At 43.8% G+C, this 26,637-nt stretch overlaps 1 protein-coding gene across 1 annotated transcript; it reads right to left on the bottom strand.

Moving 5' to 3' along the window:
- Window positions 1–1,691: 1,691 nt before the first annotated feature.
- LOC100493202 (extensin) lies at window positions 1,692–2,558 on the bottom strand. Its single transcript, XM_002944614.3, has one exon. It carries the CDS (start codon window positions 2,556–2,558, stop codon window positions 1,692–1,694), a length of 867 nt encoding a protein of 288 aa, XP_002944660.3.
- Between the last annotated feature and the right edge of the window lie 24,079 nt (window positions 2,559–26,637).

The following is a 26,637-nucleotide window of genomic DNA, read 5'->3' as shown; positions in this document are numbered from 1 at the left end:
GGTGTCGCCTCCATCACCCGCATCCCCCATAAACCCCCAGTGTGAGTGGGGTAATGGTCACCGCCATTGGGTAATGGAGCAGTGGGAACACATGTGGTATTTAACCATCTGGCAGTTTGGGGTTTGGCAGATGGCAGGAGAACACTAACTGCCCAAATCTAGGGCTGTTTTACTTATATTGGGCCCCTGGTTTCATTAAAGGGTGCACTGACATGTATGGCTATTCTATGCAGGGGGAGGGAAAGAATCACATGGTCAGACCTGCTTGTATCTGTTTTTTAAGGGTTTTTTTTTTATCTCTAAATGACACTGTTACACAGCAAATAATTCCCTCTGCCATTTAACCTTTTATTCTTGAACCGACAAATGTATTTGTAGCTGTAATATTGGTGTGTAGGCGCCATCTCAGTGCCTTGTGCCTGAGTCTGAGCTTTCAGCCAGCGCTACACATTAGAACTGCTTTCAGCTAACCTATTGTTTCTCCTACTCCCATGTAACTGGAGGAGTCCCAAGCCGGACTTGGATTTCTTACTATTGAGTGCTATTCTGATACCTACTGGGAGCTGCTATCTTGCTCCCTTCCCATTGTTCTGCTGATCGGCTGCTGGGGGTGAGGGGGGGGATATCAATCCAACTTGCAGCGCAGCAGTAAAGTGTGCCTGAGTCTGAGCTTTCAGCCAGCGCTACACATTAGAACTGCTTTCAGCTAACCTATTGTTTCTCCTACTCCCATGTAACTGGAGGAGTCCCAAGCCGGACTTGGATTTCTTACTATTGAGTGCCATTCTGATACCTACAGTATATAACTCCGTTATGCTGGTTTGGCGGTTGGACCCTCCGTTCTGGACTCGCTGAATCATTTGCAGCAGGAATAAAGCCAGTGAGGGTTGAGAAACGCAGATAAAATCATAAAACAAATGAAACATAGTAAGAAAATAATAGATTTTATGAAACAGATTAATTAAACATCCATTACCACCTCTGACAGCCCCCCCCCCTCCTTCTCCAAAAACTCTACTTGGCTTTCACTGTCAGATAGTAAAATATTAATGTGAAGGTAAATGTCCCCTTTAACCTTTTTCCATTGCCTGTGTTTCCTTTCCTAGCAACCCACGACTTGAGATTCTTCAAAGCTATGAAAACTATGTGGTTGCCGTGCTGTTGCCGGGCAGGGTGACGTGATGGCTGTGGGTGCTCATTATACGATTAGTCTCCCTGTCTGATCTCTACTGACACAAACCTCTCGGCTTCAGCTGTTTCTCCTGCCTACTGAAGCATTCCCCTGGCTCCGCACCTTTAATAATGCCCCTAAATTGCCTTTTTCTTCTCTGACACCTGGGCCTTTGATAGGCTTCAGCGCTGCTCACCCCCCGATTATTAAGGGGCACCCCCCGCAGTAAGGATGCTTGTCGGCTGACATCAGATTTAGAATTGGGCCTTTGAACAAAACACACAAAACTGAAGATATTTCTTTGGAATAAAGAGATTATTAAGGAGTGAAATTCTGGACTCAGTGTAGCAAGTCCCCAGAACTGGAGCCCAATTGTTTAGCTCAGAGCGTCAAAACGAACACAATTACCCAAACTGGATCCAATTTGCACCTATTGGTGCTAAGCACTCTGGGAAGACTGGAATAACCCCCAGGTTCAGGCAGTGGCACCAGGGACCCCTAGTGGCAATAGGCACACTTGTCATCCAGGATTTGGCTTGGGCAGTACCATTACTGGAGTGGGCTTGGGCAGTACCATTACTGGAGTGGGCTTGGCCAGTACCATTACTGGAGTGGGCTTGGCCAGTACCATTACTGGAGTGGGCTTGGGCAGTACCATTACTGGAGTGGGCTTGGCCAGTACCATTACTGGAGTGGGCTTGGCCAGTACCATTACTTGAGTGGGCTTGGTCAGTACCATTACTGGAGTGGGCTTGGGCAGTACCATTACTGGAGTGGGCTTGGGCAGTACCATTACTGGAGTGGGCTTGGGCAGTACCATTACTGGAGTGGGCTTGGGCAGTACCATTACTGGAGTGGGCTTGGCCAGTACCATTACTGGAGTGGGCTTGGCCAGTACCATTACAGGAGTGGGCTTGGGCAGTACCATTACTGGAGTGGGCTTGGCCAGTACCATTACTGGAGTGGGCTTGGCCAGTACCATTACTGGAGTGGGCTTGGCCAGTACCATTACTGGAGTGCGCTTGGCCAGTACCATTACTGGAGTGGGCTTGGGCAGTACCATTACTGGAGTGGGCTTGGGCAGTACCATTACTGGAGTGGGCTTGGCCAGTACCATTACTGGAGTGGGCTTGGGCAGTACCATTACTGGAGTGGGCTTGGGCAGTACCATTACTGGAGTGGGCTTGGCCAGTACCATTACTGGAGTAGACTTGACCAGTACCATTACTGGAGTGGGCTTGGCCAGTACCATTACTGGAGTGGGCTTGGCCAGTACCATTACTGGAGTGGGCTTGGGCAGTACTATTACTGGAGTGGGCTTGGCCAGTACCATTACTGGAGTGGGCTTGGCCAGTACCATTACTGGAGTGGGCTTGGCCAGTACCATTAACGAATAGCATAAATGCGCCCAACACTTGGCCTGCCCGTGTATCGGGCTGCCCACCCCACTCACATCGAGGGTTGCCACCTTGTGGCCTGTATTATACCAGCCTTCTGGGTGGGGGGTGGTGATGAGGGCAATTGGGGGGGCGGGTGATGACAACATCGGGTGGGGAAATGGGCAGAGGGTACAGGGTAATAGGCTGGTTGGGTGCAGAAATTGGTGGGTGGAAGTAAGGCTGTTATAAGGGGAAGGGGCAGTGGAGTAGGTGAGGTAAGGGAGGGTATTATAAAGTATATCGGCAAGTACAATACCGGCTCTAGTTGGTGATGGTACCATAGATCCTACAACTATAGAGGAGCCCTTGGCTTCTGAGCCCCCCCCATGGACTGCAGGGTTTGCCCCCTCTGTAGTTAAGCCACTATAGTAAAGGCCCCGTTAGTTGAGTAAAGTGCCATTGTGTCCATAATCCTCTTCTGTTAAATCAGACATATATTTGCCATTTTTATGCTGGGGAGACCTGGAGCTACTGCTCTTCTGAACCCCGCGGGTAATTCCAGGGGTCTCACAGTTGGTTGTGTTGCTAAATGCAGCAGACTGGTGCCAATTGTGTTAATGCCAATTTAACACTGTGTGCTTTAAATAAGGGAATGCCCACTAGGAAAATGGCAGCCGTTACTTGCATCACTATGTGACACACTGCATTGTGGGGGCTCCAGGAGTCTCATAGGGGGCTGACACCTTGTTTCACTAGAATTCCTGCCTGGGGGTTTGGGGGATGGGCAGTGATATCAGTTGGGGTAGGCACTGACGTCATAGGGCAATGGGTGGGCTAGGTGGGGAATGGGCAGGTAGGGCAGGTAGGGGAGAAAAATGGGTGGGGAGGGGAGGGAATTGGGCAGGTAGGGCAGGGAAATGGGTGGGGAGGGGAGGGAAATGGGTGGGGAGGGGAGGGAAATGGGCAGTTAGGGGAGGGAAAAAGGCAGGTAGGAGAGGGAAATGGGCAGGTAGGAGAGGGAAATGGGCAGGTAGGGCAGGGAAAGGGCAGGTAGGGCAGGGAAATGGGCAGGTAGGGGAGGAAAATGGGCAGGTAGGGCAGGGAATGGGCAGGTAGGGGAGGGGAATGGGCAGGTAGGGGAGGGGAATGGGCAGGTAGGGGAGGAAAATGGGCAGGTAGGGCAGGGAAATGGGCAGCTAGGGCAGGGAATGGGCAGGTAGGGGAGGGGAATGGGCAGGTAGGGGAGGGGAATGGGCAGGTAGGGGAGGAAAATGGGCAGGTAGGGGAGGAAAATGGGCAGGTAGGGGAGGAAAATGGGCAGGTAGGGCAGGGAATGGGCAGGTAGGGGAGGGGAACGGGCAGGTAGGGCAGGGAACGGGCAGGGAAATGGGCAGATGCTGTGTCTATTTAAAAGGAGCTGCTCGGCCAGAATCAGAGAAGAGAAGGATTTATAGGTAGGGTTGCCAGGTATATTGCTGACAAATTTATAATAACGGCACTGGCCCAGCTGTCGACTTGGCAGCTAGTCCATCCAAATACTGGCTGGGGGGCAACCCTAGTCCCATAGGGGCGCAAATATTTTTATTTCTGTGTGATTCATCAGAAGATATTAGGCTAATAATTCTGCCTTTAGATTTCTGTCAGATTCTGGGACTTTAAGTCCTGTTAGTAGCCCGACTGTAGCCCACGAAGGTTACCGGATCCCTTGGTACATGCCGCTTCTGATAAACGCAAGTTGTAAGGCAGCAGCGATTACACTTAAATTAACTGCAACCAATGGAACCTTTCCAGCTGGATTGTCTGAATGGGCCCCTATTTGTCATATGATCCCCTATCTCTCGCTAAGGGGGGGTTAACTCTTGCATTGCCACGGCTAGACATGAAACAGCTGCCGGTATTGTCAGCGCCGCTTATTCACTTCTCACACTGTAAGAAACAAAAAAAAGACACTTTGGGGCCTATTGATCAAAATTCAAGTTTATGCAAGTAAAAAGCTGGTGAGGTTCAATAGAAGTCAATGGGGTAATAAGGGGTAATTATATCTTAGTTGGGATCAAGTACAGGTACTGTTTTATTATTACAGAGAAAAGGGAATCATTTAACCATTAAATAAACCCAATAGGGCTGTTCTGCCCCAATAAGGGGTAATTATATCTTAGTTGGGATCAAGTACAGGTACTGTTTTATTATTACAGAGAAAAGGGAATCATTTAACCATTAAATAAACCCAATAGGGCTGTTCTGCCCCCAATAAGGGGTAATTATATCTTAGTTGGGATCAAGTACAGGTACTGTTTTATTATTACAGAGAAAAGGGAATCATTTAACCATTAAATAAACCCAATAGGGCTGTTCTGCCCCAATAAGGGGTAATTATATCTTAGTTGGGATCAAGTACAGGTACTGTTTTATTATTACAGACAAAAGGGAATCATTTAACAATTAAATAAACCCAATAGGGCTGTTCTGCCCCAATAAGGGGTAATTATATCTTAGTTGGGATCAAGTACAGGTACTGTTTTATTATTACAGACAAAAGGGAATCATTTAACAATTAAATAAACCCAATAGGGCTGTTCTGCCCCAATAAGGGGTAATTATATCTTAGTTGGGATCAAGTACAGGTACTGTTTTATTATTACAGAGAAAAGGGAATCATTTAACCATTAAATAAACCCAATAGGGCTGTTCTGCCCCAATAAGGGGTAATTATATCTTAGTTGGGATCAAGTACAGGTACTGTTTTATTATTACAGAGAAAAGGGAATCATTTAACCATTAAATAAACCCAATAGGGCTGTTCTGCCCCAATAAGGGGTAATTATATCTTAGTTGGGATCAAGTACAGGTACTGTTTTATTATTACAGAGAAAAGGGAATCATTTAACCATTAAATAAACCCAATAGGGCTGTTCTGCCCCAATAAGGGGTAATTATATCTTAGTTGGGATCAAGTACAGGTACTGTTTTATTATTACAGAGAAAAGGGAATCATTTAACCATTAAATAAACCCAATAGGGCTGTTCTGCCCCCAATAAGGGGTAATTATATCTTAGTTGGGATCAAGTACAGGTACTGTTTTATTATTACAGAGAAAAGGGAATCATTTAAACAGAGATTCTTCTGTACAATGTGCATTCTACTCACCCAGGCCAACAAAGGTGCCCATAGCTGCCCTGTACATTGTATTCTGCAAAGCACTTATAGATATACATTCCATTCTACTCACCATAGGGCTCACTACTCTTGTCAGTTATAAAGGTGCCCGGCTGCTGCTGTACATTCCAATCGGCCAGAAGCACAACCTCTGTAGCTGAACTACAACTGTAATTTTTATTATTTGCACATTGCCCTACATGTACAGGGTGCTGCCCAGGAGCAGCGGCACGTAGAGGGGAGAAGGATCTCTGATCACTGAGTGTCTCCCTGAAGAGTAAATGGTGACATTCCGGAAGGTGAACTAGAAATGCATTTAAAGAAGAAAACTGGAAAGTGGAAATGGCAGTATAATTAGGAGACTGCCTTTATCAGAAGCTCCGGTAGATAAGGCTCCTCGGGGACCATGAAATGAAGGCAAAGCATTAAATAAATGAACAGAAAACTCTTCGGATGCAGAAAGGTCAGAAAGTGTAAAAGTTCCAAATTTGGATTCATGTTACATCTCTATCCAGGGCTTCACTGAACATTTCCCATTAGCCGGCAGGATTAGCCTTACTGGCCGTATCATTGGCCCTGTCATTCCTGCCTGTTCTGCTAAAGTCGACCTTTTCTCTGTATGAGCCGAATGGTTCTTGTGGGGACAGGGACAGTTGTGCAGTTGGACGTTGGTGCCTAAGACAAGGCTAAAAGGGGGCTCCTTACTGAACCAAACAGAAAAGGCAGTAAAATGAGTTATAAACATTAGATACATTAAAGAACCTTCCAGCAAAGAGTGGGGCTACGGCACATTGGGAAGCTAGAGAGTTGATCAAGGTGAGATCAGGGTAGGGTCAAGGTGGGCCAATGTAAGATCGGGGTAGTGTCGAGGTGGGTGGGCCAATGTAAGATTGTGGTAGGGTCGAGGTGGGCCAATGTAAGATTGGGGTAGGGTCGAGGTGGGTGTGCCAATGTAAGATTGGGGTAGGGTCAAGGTGGGCCAATGTAAGATTGGGGTAGGGTCGAGGTGGGCCAATGTAAGATTGGGGTAGGGTCGAGGTGGGCCAATGTAAGATCGGGGTAGGGTCGAGGTGGGCCAATGTAAGATCGGGGTAGTGTCGAGGTGGGTGGGCCAATGTAAGATTGGGGTAGGGTCAAGGTGGGCCAATGTAAGATTGGGGTAGGGTCGAGGTGGGTGGGCCAATGTAAGATTGGGGTAGGGTCGAGGTGGGTGGGCCAATGTAAGATTGGGGTAGGGTCGAGGTGGGTGGGCCAATGTAAGATTGGGGTAGGGTCGAGGTGGGTGGGCCAATGTAAGATTGGGGTAGGGTTGAGGTGGGTGGGCCAATGTAAGATTGGGGTAGGGTCGAGGTGGGTGGGCCAATGTAAGATTGGGGTAGGGTCGAGGTGGGTGGGCCAATGTAAGATTGGGGTAGGGTCAAGGTGGGTGGGCCAAGGTAAGATTGGGGTAGGGGTAAATTTGTCATACTGGACACTGCTTTGGCAGGTGTTTTACTGGCTAGGCTGGTAACAAAGTGGCTAAGTGGCAACCCTAGTTGAAGAGCCAAAGGCCCAGTGTAGCTATCCAAGGATTCTTCTGGCTGCCATTCAGTCTGACAGCCCAACAGTATGCTTTGTATGGCACCAACAGGGAGACGTGGCTTGCAATAAATAGATATGGGGGGGTTGTTGGAACACCTCAAGGAGAAAGTTGGGAGATGTATTGGTAAGGGGGATATAGAACCAGATTCATTACATTTTACTGTCCCACTTTGCCTGGTAGTTTATATACTGATGCACTATCTACCCCTAAGCCTTCAAAATTCTGATTTCTGACAATTTAATGCATTGGACAAATCAAAATCTAAAGTCATTGTCTAAAAGAAACATGATTTGTGATTCTATTTTTTGTTTCCAGGGTTTTGCCAATGTTCTGTTTGGAACAGAACATTGGACTGAGTTGGACAGAGGCAAACACTTGATAAATCTTTATTTATATTTATCTTAAAAGGTGTAAGTAAGTTAGCAGGACCTATTTTATTGACTAGGTTAGTGCTTATGTGCATCCCTAGAGGGGACAGGCTGCCTTCCCCAGAATGCCATTTTCTGAAGCACCAAATAGAAGAAGATGCCTGAAGTTGCAAAGGGCTAAGGCAGTGATCCCCAACCAGTGGCTCAGGGGTAACATGTTGCTCCCCAACCCCTTGGGTGTTGCTCTCAGTGCCCCCAAACCAGGGATTTATTTTTGAATTCCTGAATTGGGGGCAAGTTTTGGTTGGATAAAAACAAGATTTCCTACCAAATAAAGCCCCCTGTAAGCTGATAGGGTGCATAGAGGCCCCTAATAGCCAATCACAGCCCTTATTTGGCTCCTCCATGAACTTTTATGGTGCTTGTGTTGCTCTCCAAGTCTTTTTACATTTGCCTGCGGCTCACGAGTAAGAAAGGTTGGGGATGCCTGGGCTACAGGATGGCGCTAAGTGCTCACAGACATCAGGATCCATTCAATAACCTTCTATAGGAGATTAACTGAAATAAACTGAGCAATTACTGTCTGAAATCTTCTCTTGAAATCTTATAATTGCTTTGAAAAAATATAGTTTGGTTAATTTATTTTCTTTTCCTTTAGTTCTTACATAGAGCGTGCTCAGCCGATATAGATAGTATCCAAACAGAGCCGGAACCTTCTGTGCTTCTAACATCATCGCTGGATCTGAGGGTTTTCTTTTTACTATAATCCTTATCCAACGTTCTGTGATTTATTGGGGCGTAAGAGACTGAGAGAACCAGGGAATCTATACTAAAAGAAATTATTCCTTGATTTTTTATCTTGCTGTGCGCAATGTACAATTGTTTTCCCTTATGTTGTTTATCTATAAACAGTAAGTGACTTAGTTGCACTTTTAGTCGAAGCCATTATGGCTGGTTACCTTTCCTATCCACTCCCATAGGCCGTCTATCATTTTAACCCCTACATGCAAAGAGTCAGCTTGGGCAAGGTCTGGTATAACTATAAGCTAGCAAAGCAATGTCTGTGTACAAGACAGATAGACAGATAGATTAGTTACCCTTTATTTGATCAGGGTGTCCCCTAAATTTACTTTAGAGTTGGGTCCTAAATGGCAGTTAAGATGGGAAACTGTTTTCTGATCCTGTGTTCCTGAGTGTGCCCCTGGCAGTTCCATGGCTGGCCAGAAGAGGTTGTTGTTCTATGGTATAAAGGAGAAGATTATAGGGCTCACTCTCCTTCTTGGATTACTCCTGGGCAGGAACACATAAAGCGATTGGAGCCTGGGCAGAGGTAGGCCCAGTAGGGAACGTTAGTTGGAAGGATATTCTCTTTTATAGGAGGAGTGAGATGTTCAGGGAACAGTTAGTGAGCAGCCTGATGCTCCTACGAGGGAAGATGAAGGAATAGAGTCTTGGGCTGTACCCCCCTCAGGATAGGGACAGATGGGAACACTCAGGGTAAATGTGTTCCTGCTTAAGGTTCCACTTGGAGGGCATGAAGCTTGGACATCCAAAGATACAGGGAATATTGCAGTTGCTCAGGTTTTGGAAAGGCACTACAAGTAATGGACTGTTGACCTCAATAAGCCTTAGGTGGATAACTCTACTACTTACATTTACTACACCGAGCCACTGCCATGTAATGAGTTGTGACTCCGATTCTTTCTTGGATGTTTATTCAGGATGTTCTGCTACTTCTATTACACAACACAGTTGGAAGAAACAGCTTTTTATTTCTACAAGCAAGTTAGTCTCCTGTGTGCGCTCTCACCCTAACCCTGTTTAATAACAAATGTAATCGTGCAGTTGGGGGAGGCATGAATGGGGGATAGGGGCGAGCGGGTGGATGCTTTGGATGGTTTGTTTTCAACTCTATGTAACTATGTAACTATGTAAATTGTGTTGGGGCTGGGACACCATAGCTACTAAGGAAGGATCAGACCTGCCACACAATACCTGATAGGGGATAATTTACCAACCTGAACCCATCCAATCCAAGGATAAAGGTAGGGGTCCTGTGTGCCCCAGGCTGGTCCTTGAACAACTAATGGGCATGGCGACAACTTATTTTTCCATTTGTTCTTAATTTGGCCGACTTCATCACATTTTAATCTGTCTAACCTGGAAGTTTAATCAACAGATGCAAAACTGGCATCTACAGGTCCACCGGCAAATTGGAAACAAATAGAACACTAGTCTGTCCCCACATTTGGAACTGTCCCCCAAGGTGACATACACGCTCAGAACGTAAAGCAGCATGGTTGAAGGTAACCCCAATGAATGTAGGGCCATTTACCACACAAGGATAGCGGCTACCAGTAGTAACCTTCTATTCCTCTCCAGTGGAGCAAGATGCTCCACTGTGCAACAATGTTATATTTTCATAAATGATCAAAATATAAGAATATTTTTTTTTCTTGTAGGGATTCTATTCCTTTTGTGCACCAGTTATTGCTACAGAATAGTGATGGATTTGAGGGGAATTTCAGCGTTTTGCCATTGGCGGATTGTTGGATAAAAAAATTTGCAGCAGAATAATTCGCTGCACGTCCAAAAATTGTTGCGGGCGTCAAAAGAATAGTCACGCGGCAAAAGAATAGTCGCGGGCGTCAAGATAATAGCCGCACGACAAAAGAAAAGCCGCGGGCGACAAAATAATAGCTGCGGACGACAAAAGAATAGCTGCGGACGACAAAAGAATAGCCGCAAGCGACAAAAGAATAGCCGTGGGCGACAAAAGAATAGCCGCCGGCGATAAAAGAATAGCCATGCGACAAAAGAATAGCTGCGGACGACAAAAGAATCGCCACGGACGACAAAAGAATAGCCGCCGGCGATAAAAGAATAGCCATGTGACAAAAGAATAGCCGCGGACGACAAAAGAATCGCCACGGACGACAAAAGAATAGCCGCCGGCGACAAAAGAATAGCCATGTGACAAAAGAATAGTCTTGGGTGTCAAAATAATAGCCGCACGACAAAAGAATATTCGCGGGCGACAAAAGAATAGCCACCGGCGACAAAAGAATAGTCACGGGCGACAATTTTTTTTGACGCGCAACATTTCCGTTGTTTCGTGAATTTTTCGCCGTTTCGCAAATCTTTTGAAAGATTCGCTAATTTTTCGGCGAAGCGAAACGGGACAGATTCACTACTACAGAACTCCTGCCCGCCCTTTCTGGAGCTAAAGTAAAACAAAGTAGGGCGTTGTTGGGAAAGATCATAAAGTTCTCAGGGCAAATGAAGGCTTCTAGATAACCATCCTGAACATAAATGCACTAACACATTGCAACTCTTTTCAGGTTCAAAGACAAAAGAGAATAGGAAAAAAAAAAACCCTCTTCCTTCCAAGTGTGGGGCGGCCATATGTACTGAACACATCTGTTCCGCTTTAGTGTAATATTGTATTTACCTAACTAGTTTTACACTGGGATTATATGTACCTTTGTTTTGGCAAATGCAAGATGAAGACCAATTAGGGGCATATTTCAACCAGATGATCTCAGGGAAACAAACACGATGCCAGGAAACACTAATGGCGAGCGGGGGCTGTTTTGCTTTTGTCTAACGTGTTTTAGGCTATTTTTAAAGCTTCTATTGATGGTCATTGTGATTGATTATCGACAAAAAGCGTTAAACTGCTATTTAGCTGAGTTTGTGTAATTCTGAAATGTTTCATAGCTCAGAAATACAAAGAGATCACCCATAGTAACTTATATCAGAGGCATGAAATGTGTCGGGGGGTCAGTAGTGTTGAGTATTTCTAAAGGGCACATACACCCCCAGTCTATAATTTAGGCATTTTCTCGATTTTCAAGAATGTGAAAAAAAATGTAAATAAATCCAATAGGGCTGTTCTGCCCCCAATAAGGGGTAATTATATCTTAGTTGGGATCAAGTACAGGTACTGTTTTATTATTACAGAGAAAAGGGAATCATTTAACCATTAAATAAACCCAATAGGATTGCATTTCAACAAATTGTAAAACATTATTAATGGCTGGTAAATGTGTCAATTAGATAAATGACACCAGTAGGGATTTAAAGCCATAGAAGATCCATAATTCAACAATTATTGGTTGATAAAGCATGATAGATATGTACCAGTTGTTATTATTATTATAATTTGGCCATTGGGAGAAATGTTGCCTCTGTATGAAAGGTTCATAAGGGGAAAAAAAGGATTATATCATTTTTTAAAATACATATTATCACTTTTTCTAGTCACATAAGGAAATACATTTCATACTACTTTCTCCCAGAGCTGAAAGGTAAAGGAATCTTAGAATCACATGCTTTTATTTGGTTTCTTCCCCAACCTTTATTCTCTGGGTTTGTGATCAAAGAGAAGAATCTGTTAGGATCATGTGACTGCAGGGAAATAGACAGACCCAAATATAAATGGGGCCATAATTTTTTATAATTAAAGCAAATGGAATGGGCCAATACTAATGTGTTACATGAGATGTGCCAGTGTAGCTCTCAGTGCGTTTGTTGCTGTTTTACCCATTGATAAATAATTGGCCAATCAGATTCGGCCGCTCCCTCTGGGGCCTTTGCTCTGTTTGGACCATGACGTTTCAATTTGCACTTGACCATCTGTTTTAATATAAATGGGCAAGTTGTTGACTGACGTTCTTTTATGTGTTTCTTATTGAGTTTGGGGGGGGCAGTTCTGATAGATTGCAAGTGACAAGGATAAATTGCTCATTCTAATGTCACTTATTCAATCCGTCAATAAAATGTGTCCGGGCTCTAGAATTTATTTGTTAATGTCGGAATTCATTTAGGGCATTTGAGACTCTGTAATGTATGGATATCCGTCCTTCTATCCGCTGTCGGTGGGGCGCTGGGAGTTGTATTTCAGCAATATCTGGGGGGCCCATATGTTCTGCATCACTGTTTTGGGTTATTTGTCAGTACATAAGATGTCATGTCTTCTTGTGTTTTGTCTAACTATTCAGTAATGGGGCACATTGGGCTCGGCAATCATTTGGCACTTAAGGAAGACTCACAAGGTCGCCAAATGAGCGGACTGTATGCCAATATGACCACCTAAAGTTGGGCGAAATTGGTCTAATTTATTATCAAATTGCAATGGCGGGACCAACGACCACATCAATGAGCCAATGTGGTCCCTGATCAGGAAATCAAACCTGCCCAATCGAGATTTGGCCAATTTTAGCCCCAATCAGATGTACAACAGGGTGGCCTGGGGGCTACAGCTGTCAATAGAAAATGCTCCTGAGAGATTTTGTGCAAAGTTCGAGCAATTTTTGTTAGTTCTAGCAGTTTGATGGAACATAAAGCCCTTTTGTGCCATGGTTTCCTGCTGATTCGCCATTTCTGTTTGCCCTAAACTTTGGCCCAAATCCAGACTGGGATTCAAAATAGACCCTGGCATTTCAAGGTCTCAGAGGCCCAAACAGCCCCCCACAGGTACAATTAATAGGGACTGTCTGTGGCACCTCTATGACTTTTGCCCGAATCTACAGTTAGAATCTAGCAGTTCAGATCTGCTTTGGGCCGAATATTGTCATGAGTGCTCCCTTTGGTGACTCCAAGATGATGGCACCCACGGTTGCTTTGTCACAGCACAGTGTCGCCCAGGGCCGGAACTAGGGGTAGGCAGAAGAGCCAGAACCTCTCTTGCCTACCTCTAGTCTGTGCTCTGTTGTCATTGCCCCGCCGCTTGTCATTACGGGGGGGTGCGATGCGATAGCGCAGGGGCAAGGTGGCCGACGGGGTTGCCTAGGGAGCCCGGTCAGTTTAGCCCGCCCCTGGTGTCACCATGAGACATCATCATCGGTTCAATGCCTCAGAATAATCCTTCGGTTCCTGACCTTCCTGCTCTGATTCTGACTATGCTGATTGCTGCCTGCCCTGACCTTGTTCCTGAATCTCCACCTTGAGCCTCTTAACCCCTGGATACCATGTTCTGCCATGACAGCCATGACAAATACAGGCTAAAGGTGGCCATACACGTTAAGATCCGCTCGCTTGGCAAGTGAGCCAAGCGAGCGGATCTTGTCCCAATATCCCCCACCTACAGGTGGGCAATATCGGGAAAATGTAGGCCTGGGGCCAAATGATCAAATTATAACGGGAGCAATGGGCGCAGTTAAATCTTTTAACCTGCCCGATCAATATCTGGCCAATTTCAGGCCAGATATCGGTTGGGCAGGCCCGTCGGTAGTGCCCATACATGGGCCGAAAAGCTTCCGAATCGGTCTAAGGGACCCATATTGGCAGCTAGAATCGGCCCGTGTATGGGCACCTTTAGACTTTTACTTTCTGCTTTATTCGCGTCTGGCTGCCCAAGCTTTCAGCTTATTTGTCCTTCACGTTCTTGCCCCTCTCTCTGTCTTTTTGAGATAGTATACCGTTTATCCAGGGTGCAAACAGACCAATGTGAATCTTGAGTCAAGGTTTAGAGCAGGGATCCTCAACCTTTATTACTTGTGAGCCACAGTCAAATATAAAAGATTTGGAGAGCAACACAAGCACCATAAAAGTTCATGGAGAAGCCAAATAAGGGCTGTGATTGGCTATTAGGGGCCTCTATGCACCCTATCAGCTTACAGGGGCTTTATTTGGTAGGAAATCTTGTTTTTATTCAACCAAAACTTGCCCCCAAGTCAGGAATTCAAAAATAACTCCCTGGTTTGGGGGCACTGAGAGCAACATCCAAGGGGTTGGGGAGCAACATGTTGCCCCTGAGCCACTGGTTGGGGATCACTGAACATCCCTTTTCCTTTATTTCCAGAAGTCATGGCTTACAGCTACTGGGAGAGAGAATGTTCTTGCCTTGAATGAGAAGCCCATTCTGCTTCTCTTTATGCTGCAAGTTATCCGTGCATGGGTAGGCACTGGCAACTAACTCACCATTCTTTACTTAGTCAAGGGGTCTTCAAGATATTTATTGTGGAAGCTGGAAATGCCATTGGCTGAGGAACACAGCTAGGAAATCTGCTGAGGTTCCTTGGTGACCCAATTTGGCTTAACCAATAATCAGTTTGTTTGGGGATCTGGTTAAACAAACGGTGTATGGTAAGTACAGTTGCTGCATATTCATTAAATATACGTGAACTACTGTATATTCAGTTATTATTATTAACATTTATTTATAAAGCGCCAACATATCCCGCAGCGCTGTACAATAAGTGGGTTACATACATTGGGCATACAGAGTAACATATAAAGCAATCAGTAACCGATACAGGAGGGGAAGGGAGCCCTGCCCAAAAGAGCTTACACTCTACAAGGAGTAACATATAAAGCAATCAGTAACCGATACAGGAGGTGAAGAGAGCCCTGCCCAAAAGAGCTTACACTCTACAAGTTCTAAATCTTATATGCACATCACATGTTCCACTTCCTTTAATAAAAATCCGTACAAATAAACCCCCAGCGGTGCCGATTCACTGTTTAATATAGGAGTGAGTGGTAGGGAGACAAATCTCGCTAATTGTATTTATACTTTAGACCAGGAAGCCATCTGTGTTTGGCGACTCGCTGACCTTTACATTCTCAGATCCTAATCTGCGCTACTAAATTTCTTGAGTTATTCTCATTAAATGCTCTTTTTTGCCCCTTTGCACAGTTAGGGGTGTAAGAAAAGCTTCTTTATTTTCTTAAGTTAATGATTTGGAATGTAAAGAGGGATCAGTCTACAGCTGTCTGATTTCAAAGGGAACGTAAGAGAAACATAGATAGATAGATAGATAGATAGATAGATAGATATAGACAGAGGTAGAGAGCTGGAATCCCCTAAGTTTGCTCATAGCCTGTACAGAGAGATACCATAAAACTATGGCACATAGGGATTCCCCTGTACTAAGCACAATTCAGCAGGAACAGCCCCCTAAGTTTGCTCATAGCCTGTACAGAGAGATACCATAAAACTATGGAACACAGGGATTCCCCTGTACTAAGCACAATTCAGCAGGAACAGCCCCCTAAGTTTGCTCATAGCCTGTACAGAGAGATACCATAAAACTATGGCAGCATAGGGATTCCCCTGTACTAAGCACAATTCAGCAGGAACAGCCCCCTAAGTTTGCTCATAGCCTGTACAGAGAGATACCATAAAACTATGGCACATAGGGATTCCCCTGTACTAAGCACAATTCAGCAGGAACAGCCCCCTTAGTTTGCTCATAGCCTGTACAGAGAGATACCATAAAACTATGGAACATAGGGATTCCCCTGTACTAAGCACAATTCAGCAGGAACAGCCCCCTAAGTTTGCTCATAGCCTGTACAGAGAGATACCATAAAACTATGGCAGCATAGGGATTCCCCTGTACTAAGCACAATTCAGCAGGAACAGCCCCCTAAGTTTGCTCATAGCCTGTACAAAGAGATACCATAAAACTATGGCACATAGGGATTCCCCTGTACTAAGCACAATTCAGCAGGAACAGCCCCCTAAGTTTGCTCATAGCCTGTACAGAGAGATACCATAAAACTATGGAACATAGGGATTCCCCTGTACTAAGCACAATTCAGCAGGAACAGCCCCCTAAGTTTGCTCATAGCCTGTACAGAGAGATACCATAAAACTATGGCAGCATAGGGATTCCCCTGTACTAAGCACAATTCAGCAGGAACAGCCCCCTAAGTTTGCTCATAGCCTGTACAGAGAGATACCATAAAACTATGGCACATAGGGATTCCCCTGTACTAAGCACAATTCAGCAGGAACAGCCCCCTAAATTTTCTCATAGCCTGTACAGAGAGATACCATAAAACTATGGCACATAGGGATTCCCCTGTACTAAGCACAATTCAGCAGGAACAGCCCCCTAAGTTTGCTCATAGCTCTGTAGCCTTTTGACAGGCAGATTCTCTGCAAAATGACTACAGTAACTCAGTGGCAGTAGTGCCATAACAAGAAGGCAAGATAAAGACATCCAATGTTATTCCCTTTTCCAATTTGGTGCCATTTATCACCAGTTCCCACCCTTGTCCCTATTCTTTTAACCACCCTAAATCATTTATTTATTTGACTTGCCCTTCCTGGCACATTCGTTCATTTACAAGTCGTTGTGCAGTCAGCAACAGACATAACTGGAATTCCAGACCAATATTGATATCATTACAGCCGGCTCGGGCTTATCCTTTATCCCACTTCTTATCCTCCTGCTACCTCACAGCTCAAACCCAAACACTGTGCTGCCGCAATAGTTTGTTCCTTGGGACCCAGTCTGGGGTTAGTCTGGGATGCAGGCAGGGGTTATATGTCGATTAAATATCCTACAGGTATGGGATCCCTTATCCGGAAACCTATTATCCAGAAAGCTCCAAATTACAGAAAGCCCGTCTCCCATAGACTCCATTTTAATTGAGTAATTCAGAATTTTAGAACTGATTTCCTTTTTCTCTGTAATAATAAAACAGTACCTGTACTTGATCCCAACTAAGATATAATTACCCCTTATTGGGGCAGAACAGCCCTATTGGGTTTATTTAATGGGTAAATTATTCCCTTTTCTCTGTAATAATAAAACAGTACCTGTACTTGATCCCAACTAAGATATAATTACCCCTTATTGGGGGCAGAACAGCCCTATTGGGTTTATTTAATGGGTAAATGATTCCCTTTTCTCTGTAATAATAAAACAGTACCTGTACTTGATCCCAACTAAGATATAATTACCCCTTATTGGGGGCAGAACAGCCCTATTGGGTTTATTTCATGGTTAAATGATTCCCTTTTCTCTGTAATAATAAAACAGTACCTGTACTTGATCCCAACTAAGATATAATTACCCCTTATTGGGGCAGAACAGCCCTATTGGGTTTATTTCATGGTTAAATGATTCCCTTTTCTCTGTAATAATAAACAGTACCTGTACTTGATCCCAACTAAGATATAATTACCCCTTATTGGGGCAGAACAGCCCTATTGGGTTTATTTCATGGTTAAATGATTCCCTTTTCTCTGTAATAATAAAACAGTACCTGTACTTGATCCCAACTAAGATATAATTACCCCTTATTGGGGCAGAACAGCCCTATTGGGTTTATTTCATGGTTAAATGATTCCCTTTTCTCTGTAATAATAAAACAGTACCTGTACTTGATCCCAACTAAGATATAAATAATCCTTATTGGGTGCAAAACAATCCTATTTGTTTAATTAATGGTCTATTGATTTTTTTAGTAGACTTAAGGTATGGAGATCCAAATTAGGGAATGACGCCTTATCCGGAATACCCTTGTTCCTGAGCATTCTGGATAACGGGTCCTATACCTGTACTGTGATCCACAAATGGGAATCTGGGATTCTCTTTGCACCTTTTCCTGTTAGAGAAAACTCAAAACCTACATTTAAAACTATACAGATTAAATAAATATCTTGGTTATGTTTTTAGTCATAGTTTATTTTAAAGTTGATGCCTTGAACCCTGCAGTCCATTTGTCTTAAAGATTTTTTGCACTTTGACCCTGCTGTACAGTTTGGGCCCAATGGCGCCGCTCTCCAAGCTCCAGGATGGGGCACAAAGAGTTGGCGTCTCTGACTCAATAATGTCCCGTTTGAGCACTGGAGACCAGAACTGAACAGCATATTCTAGATGGGGCCTTACCAGCGCTCTGTAAAGGGGAAGAATAACCCCCTCCTCCCGTGAATCTATACCCCTTTTAATACAGCTCAAAACCTTGTTTGCCCTTGCAGCTGCTGCCTGGCATTGCTTGCTACAGCCAAGTTTATTATCTACAAGGACTCCAAGGTCCTTCTCCATTATGGATTTGCCTAGTGCAGTCCCATTAAGGGTATAAGTGGGGGCATATTGTTACCCCCCAGGTGCATGACCTTACATTTATCCACATTAAATCTCATCTGCCACTTAGCCGCCCAGACTGCCAGTTTGCCCAGACCCTGCTGCAAGGTGCCATATCCTGGATGGAATTCATTGGGCTGCAGAGTTTTGTGCCATCTGCAAACACTGATACATTGCTTGTAAAACCCACCCCTAAGTCATTAATGAACATGTTATAGTGGACCTAATACAGACCCCCAATAAGAACCCTACTACTCGTAGAGAATGTACAATTTACCAGCACCCTCTGTACCCGATCCTGCAGCCAGTTTTCTATCCATGTATCCAACAACAGTACTAAGCCCAACAGACCTTAGCTAAGAAAGCAATAGTTTCTGAGGCTCAGTATGCAACGTTTTGGCAAAAACCAAATAGATCCCATCTACCGCACCCTCACCAGTGTCGGACTGGCCCATCAGGATACCAGGAAAACTCCCGGGGGGCCCAGGTGTCAGTGGGCCCTCCTGCTCACCCAGCCATTTTCCTTGTATGCCTTTACCATGGTCATTAATCATTTCTACATGAGAACAAAGAAAATAAATAGAAATAAGTGATTAAGAGAATAAATAATGTGAGTGAGAAGGAAAGAGAAAAGGAAAAATAGTTTGGAGACTGGGCTCACAGTCTAAGGTGTTCTAGTGGGCACCTGGCACCCCATTCCCACACTGACCCACACTGTCCAGCTTCTTACTAACCTCATCATAGAAAGCTATCAAATTAGTCTGACACGACCTGCCCTTCATAAAGCCATGCTGATTACTGCTCATAATGCCATTCTCCAGAGCATGATGCTAAATGTCATCTCTTAACAAGCCTTCATATAAATTGCCCACTGAAGACATCATACTTACAGGCCTATAATTGCCAGGCTGAGATTGTAATCCCCTTCTCAATATTTGAATTACATCAGCTTTCCTCCAATCCATAGGTACCAAACCAGATACACATAATATAATAAAATATTTATATTCTTTCAATGGAGCATCTGTCCCCTCTGACTTAGTTACATAGTTACATAGTTACATAGGGTTGAAAAAAGACCAGAGTCCATCAAGTTCAACCCATCCAAGTAAACCCAGCACACACACCCTATACTTACCAATCTATACACTCACATACATAAACTATATATACAAACACTAGTACTAACTGTAGGTATTAGTATCACAATAGCCTTGGGTATTCTGCTTGTTCAAGAACTCATGTAGTTTTTAAATGCTTTCCTTTTCTTTCCTAACTTCTAAACTGGGCCACATAGGCTCTGCCCATTCATTGGCTGATGGGGCCTAGCATGTATGTGTGCCTTGGCTTGTTTGTGTGCACTGTGAATCCTATGATCCCAGGGGGCGGCCCTTAATTCTTAAAATGGCAGTTTCCTATTTAGGATTACCCAATGGCACATACTGCTAAAATAGTTTATTTATATGAAAATGGTTTATTTAGATAAAGCAGGGTTTTACATAGGAGCTTGTTTAATGCAATATATTTTAAAGACAACTGAATTTCTGAGGGCATAGTTTTCCTTTAAAGAGCTAATATTTGCTTTCCTGAAATCTAGAGTCTTTGTTATCCCAGTGTAATTTTGCTTCTGCCAACAAATATTTAAAGAGATAAAATTATGGCCACTATTATGGCTAGTAACTGTCCTGGCAGTACCATTGCTCCGGTCAATATTTGGATAATAAAATCCCCCATTATTAGCATGTATTTCTATTTATAACAGGAGATGAGCCTTTTCCTCTTTGCTAACTTGCCCTTTAATACAACATCCTGTGCCCTTGGGTTACACACACAAAGTCATGCCAGAATAAAGCAATAAAGTTGCAAGGCGGATGGATTTTATCCCTGATATCAGCCCTGGGAATAGTTCTGATCCCACAGGTTACCCACGGGGTGTAGAAATGTCAGCCTCTTGCTTCATGTTCTCTTACTGGAAAATGATATGAAATAAAGTCCCTTCAGGGGACCCACCTTACGACTAACGAGGAGCCGGACAATTACTGGAAGCTTGGAAACAAGGAACATATTCAAGCACTCGCTCTACTTCCCGGGTATAAGGAAAGAGCCTGATTAATCTGTTCTATTGTTGGCCCTGGTTACTAGGGTGGAAGTCGGCAGCAATCACACACACCTTATTGTGAGAAACCAGAAATGAGTGTGAGGCCGTGTAACAGGGATAGGAACAGCAGTCATCTCCCAACTATGTCAGGGGACAGAGACATCATCTTGTTCCATGTCCTGGGGCGGATAATCAGCCAGGGCAATTTATAGCCCGTATTCTGAGTATCCAGTGCAACATGTTCCAGTGCCGGACCATTATCTCCACCATGACTAGGACTTATATAACACTTCCATGGGGAATGGCTGCCACACCTATAGCGTAGTTAGAGCTCAGTGAGAGTAGAGGAAGCCCAGGGCACTCACTGACTCAGGGGAACTTTTTTTTCTTAGACAAAAGGGCAACTCATGACCCTGAACTGTTGTTGAACTACAATGCTGGGCTAGCTGGGTCAGAATAAGGATGAAACAAAAGGACCCATCATGTTGCAGGCAAGGAATAGAGACAAGGGGAGCTGTTCCACTGTTTTCTATAATTATTGGATTGTCCTTTATAAGTTGCATTATGAAACAGCATTTGATGGATCTAACTCAAAACGTTGTGGTAGAAATATTGCAATTTATCTGGCTAAGTGCCCCATTCGTAAGGTTAGATATCTTGGGCTAATACCCTTCTATGGTCGGACATAACCAGGTGGCATTTACTGCCACTCCAGACTGAGTTGACAGATTTTTGGCACATTTTATGGGGCACAAATATGACCTGCTCAATTGATATCTGGTAATGGGTCAGCCAGACATCCTCCTCCAATGATAGTTCTGCTTAGACTTGTTATTCTAGAAGAAAGGGAAATGACCAGGATATAGGCCCGATTCTAAAATAGTGGATTGGGTGCATTATGGGTAACAAAAAACATGGCGACTGAAGTCCAAACCTGCACTTTGCGCCCGGCCCTTGCAGTTGTAAATGAGCCCTAACGTTATAACGTTAATTCGGGCTGCACCTGATTTCTCCTGATATATTTCTCCTTTATTCAGTTGCATTTTTAGCTTTGCTCATTATGTGAATTTGCGCATTTTATTTTGTGTAAATGACTGTATTCGCTCGGCGCCCTGGGCTCTCCCATTTGTTTTGTATCCTGCGTTCTGCTTGTTAGCAACCGCGGGGGAACATTATTACCGACGTTTATTCTTTATTAACAGAGCGCCAACCTTTCCACCCAACTGTACCATAAGCAATACACAAACAATACATCGTATAACATGTGGGAAACTCAGGCTAATTATATATCTCTGCATTCTAAATACGTCCCCCCCCCCCCCCCGCAACATGTATAATTAAACACCAGCGTGCCAGCGCAACATCTGGTTTGTTTAGCGTACCGAGGTATCTAATTATTGGAAACAAACTGCAATTTGCTTATTTTGAATTGTTTCCTTTTTGCTGGAGCTTTGTAGTGTCCTTGGATCCAGTCTTCTCCAGAACTCCATTTGGCAGTTAGGGGAACGTGGCTCCGGTCCCAAACAAGCTCATTCGCTTTTGAAGTTTCTGTCATTTCTGTTCGCTGTGGGGAGAATTTCTGGAGAGAACAATATTTTTTCATTGATGATGCCTTCATCTTTTATTTATTATTAGTGCAGGACATCATTTCCCCAATGTTATAACACAAGGAATGCAGAGATAACGCTGGGTATGAAACATTGCAAAGAGAAAGTCCAGCTTGGGAATTGGAAGGGAAAAATATCAAATATAATAATTTAATAATAATTTTTATTCTTCGGCCTACAAATGTATTTGTAGCTGTAATATTGGTGTGTAGGCGCCATCTCAGTGCCTTGTGCCTGAGTCTGAGCTTTCAGCCAGCGCTACACATTAGAACTGCTTTCAGCTAACCTATTGTTTCTCCTACTCCCATGTAACTGGAGGAGTCCCAAGCCGGACTTGGATTTCTTACTATTGAGTGCTATTCTGATACCTACTGGGAGCTGCTATCTTGCTCCCTTCCCATTGTTCTGCTGATCGGCTGCTGGGGGTGAGGGGGGGGATATAAGTCCAACTTGCAGCGCAGCAGTAAAGTGTGCCTGAGTCTGAGCTTTCAGCCAGCGCTACACATTAGAACTGCTTTCAGCTAACCTATTGTTTCTCCTACTCCCATGTAACTGGAGGAGTCCCAAGCCGGACTTGGATTTCTTACTATTGAGTGCTATTCTGATACCTACCCCATTTAGCAAAACAGGTGTCAGGGAGCTACTTTTCCCATGACAGTATTTCTTTAAGCAAATAGCTCTATATTCTGGGCAGGGCTTTGCTTTACAATAACCTTATAAGAAACTCAGAAGAGCTTTAAGTTCAAAGCAGTTATTGTTGGGTTTTTTCTGTTCACCTTGAAGTCTAACCTTTCATCTAAATGAATGAGAAGAAACTGTTTAACAGGGGGGGTGGTTGAAAATAATTGTTTGTGGTTCTCTATGGAAATATCTATGGATCTTGTATTTTCTCCCCATGTCTATGCTGGTTCCCCCCATGCACCAGAAACATACAAGCAAATTAATCGGTTCATGATGATCTTAGTAATGTTGTTTGAATGTGATCATCGATTGTCAGCTCTGCTGGGTCAGGGACTGGTGGGAGTGAACTATAATTTCTGTAATGTGATGGCTCTATAAATACATAGTAACATAGTTAGGTTGAAAAAAGATGTACGTCCATCACGTTCAACCATAATGCCTATATATAACCTGCCTAACTGTTAGTTGATCCAGAGGAAGGCAAAAACCCCATCTGAAGCCTCTCTAATTTGCCGCAGAGGGGAAAAAATTCCTTCCTGACTCCAAGATGGCAATCAGACCAGTCCCTGGGGCAACTTGTACTCCCATACCCCTGTATTCTCTCACTTGCTAAACCATCCAACCCCTTCTTAAAGCTAAAAATAAAGGCAACTAAGGTGCATTACAAGTAGGGACTCGGAAAGAAATGATGGGATGGAATATGCAGTTATAGTAATGGGAATAGCTAATATGTTCCAGCTGATGATATTGCCCCTGGGGCAGAGTATCTGTAAAGCTCCACTTGCCATGTAGATAGTAGGAATGGACCTGTCTGGCCTTTCAAGCTAACCTTCAGCTACTACTCATGTAAACAGTATCAGATGACCACCTATTATCTAATTTGGTGCAAGATTTCTGTAAGACTCCAACAACAAACAGTGGAGCATGGAACTTGCCCCATCGGTGTGCCAGCCAATAAGCATTCATCTGGCAATGTGCATGGGAAGGGTGTCCTTTTAGAAGAACGTTGGTTGAGTTCAGAGAGGGCTGAAGGACAGGGTAGTGGGCTATGAATGTAGTTAAGAAAAGACAGAGAGCAGAAGATGAGACTGAACATGTTGAGATACATTTGAGAAGTTCTGTACTTTATGGTGAGTGGAAGGAGCTGTAATATTGAGTAAACTAAAATGACACAATTGATTAAGATGTTGGTATTTGGGCTGAATGAGAAGTTGAAGTCAATGATAACACAGGGGTGAAGGGTTGATTGATCTGTGGGAGTCGAGGAGATAGGAGACTGTAGGTAGGGAGGAGATTAAAGGTTTGGCCTTGCTTGTGCCTCAGGTAATGGAACAATATAGAACAGATGCTATAATCCCATTAGCACTGGGAGTACAGGAGATAGGCACAGACGGGAAAGGGGTCCTGGGGGGGGGGGATAGAATGTGTATCTTTGTGTCAGTAGGAATCACAGATTAAGCTCAGGGCCATGGAAGGAACAATTAATAGGCGGGGGGAGTGTGGGACAGCGCTATGTGCGGTGGGCTAGGTGGCCGGCCAGATTGCCTAGGGCCCCCAGCCAGCAAGACCTGGCATTGAAACCTAGGTGTGGGTTGTGTGTGCTGGGTTTACTTGGAAGGGTTGAACTTGATGGACTCTGGTCTTTTTTCAACCCTATGTAACTATGTAACTATGCATGTAACTATCACCTGTACCACCCCCCACATTGGCAGCTCTTACAGCTCAATGAGCCACTGGCACCAATCCCAAGTAGTGATGAGCGAATCTGGCCCTTTCGCTTTGGCGAAAAATCTGCAAAACCTCCTTTCTTTGATGTGTGCAACTTTTTTGATGCGATAGTGCTCATTTTCACGTGACTGCGCCCATTTTGATGTGCCCACACCCGCGTCAAAATTTTTTTCCATGGAAAAAATTAGTCGCTGGCGAAATGCGGAATTTTGCTGTGAATCCGTTCCTGGCAAAAAAATGTGCTCGCCACTAATGCCAAGGCATGCTGGGTACACATGGTAGAACTACAGAACACAAACATGGCGGATTGTCAGAGAGAGCAAAAAATAGCCTGGATTTCAGCCGGCCATATTCACTGTGAAGAGGAAACTCTCGACAATTTATTTTCTGACAAAGTACAAATACAAACCACATTGGGACTTGGCAAGCTGCTTGGAAATGCAGTGGAACAGCGGATTCAGACACACTGTACTTGCCACACATGGAAGGAAAAAAAATGACATTTTTTTATTAAGGGGAGAGAGTCTTTAGAAATTAAACTTATATACGTAGGGCGGCCGTAGCACTCTCTAAAGGGACCGCAAGAATTTCTGCCAGAGCAGGAAAATATGGTTCCCTTCAACTTCATAAATACATTTGTTTCATAAAACGACTGTAACTTTTTGACCCACATACACAAATTCCAAATGCATTTTTTTTTTTTTTTTTTTTTCTAAAGAAGGGACACGCTCCTGAGTTTCTGGTTTAACCGCGGCGGATGCTTTTCATTATATAGCCCATGTACAGAAAGCGCTTATGTACAGAAAGAGTTTATGTACAGAAAGTGCTTATGTACAGAAAGAGCCTATGTACAGAAAGAGCCTATGTACAGAAAGAGCTTATGTACAGAAAGAGCTTATGTACAGAAAGTGCTTATGTACAGAAAGAGCCTATGTACAGAAAGAGCTTATGTACAGAAAGTGCTTATGTACAGAAAGAGCCTATGTACAGAAAGAGCCTATGTACAGAAAGAGCTTATGTACAGAAAGAGCTTATGTACAGAAAGAGCTTAGGTACAGAAAGAGCCTATGTATAGAAAAAGCCTATGTACAGAAAGCTTATGTACAGAAAGAGCCTATGTAAAGAAAGTGCTTATGTACAGAAAGTCTATGTACAGAAAGAGCCTATGTACAGAAAGTGCTTATGTACAGAAAGTCTATGTACAGAAAGTGCTTATGTACAGAAAGTGCTTAGGTACAGAAAGAGCCTATGTACAGAAAGAGCCTATGTACAGAAAGAGCTTATGTACAGAAAGAGCTTATGTACAGAAAGTGCTTATGTACAGAAAGCGCTTATGTACAGAAAGAGCTTAGGTACAGAAAGAGCCTATGTATAGAAAAAGCCTATGTACAGAAAGCTTATGTACAGAAAGAGCCTATGTAAAGAAAGTGCTTATGTACAGAAAGTCTATGTACAGAAAGAGCCTATGTACAGAAAGTGCTTATGTACAGAAAGTCTATGTACAGAAAGTGCTTATGTACAGAAAGTGCTTATGTACAGAAAGAGCCTATGTACAGAAAGAGCTTATGTACAGAAAGTGCTTATGTACAGAAAGTGCTTAGGTACAGAAAGAGCCTATGTACAGAAAGAGCCTATGTACAGAAAGAGCTTATGTACAGAAAGAGCTTATGTACAGAAAGTGCTTATGTACAGAAAGCGCTTATGTACAGAAAGTGCTTAGGTACAGAAAGAGCCTATGTATAGAAAGAGCCTATGTACAGAAAGTGCTTATGTACAGAAAGTGCTTATGTACAGAAAGAGCATATGTACAGAAAGAGCCTATGTACAGAAAGCGCTTATGTACAGAAAGTGCTTAGGTACAGAAAGAGCCTATGTATAGAAAAAGCCTATGTACAGAAAGCTTATGTACAGAAAGAGCCTATGTAAAGAAAGTGCTTATGTACAGAAAGTCTATGTACAGAAAGAGCCTATGTACAGAAAGTGCTTATGTACAGAAAGTCTATGTACAGAAAGTGCTTATGTACAGAAAGTGCTTATGTA

The sequence above is a fragment of the Xenopus tropicalis genome, chromosome 4, assembly GCF_000004195.4.
Source record: "Xenopus tropicalis strain Nigerian chromosome 4, UCB_Xtro_10.0, whole genome shotgun sequence".
NCBI lineage: Eukaryota > Metazoa > Chordata > Amphibia > Anura > Pipidae > Xenopus > Xenopus tropicalis.
Note: the sequence above shows the minus strand (reverse complement) of the source record. Positions and strands in the feature narration are given on the sequence as shown.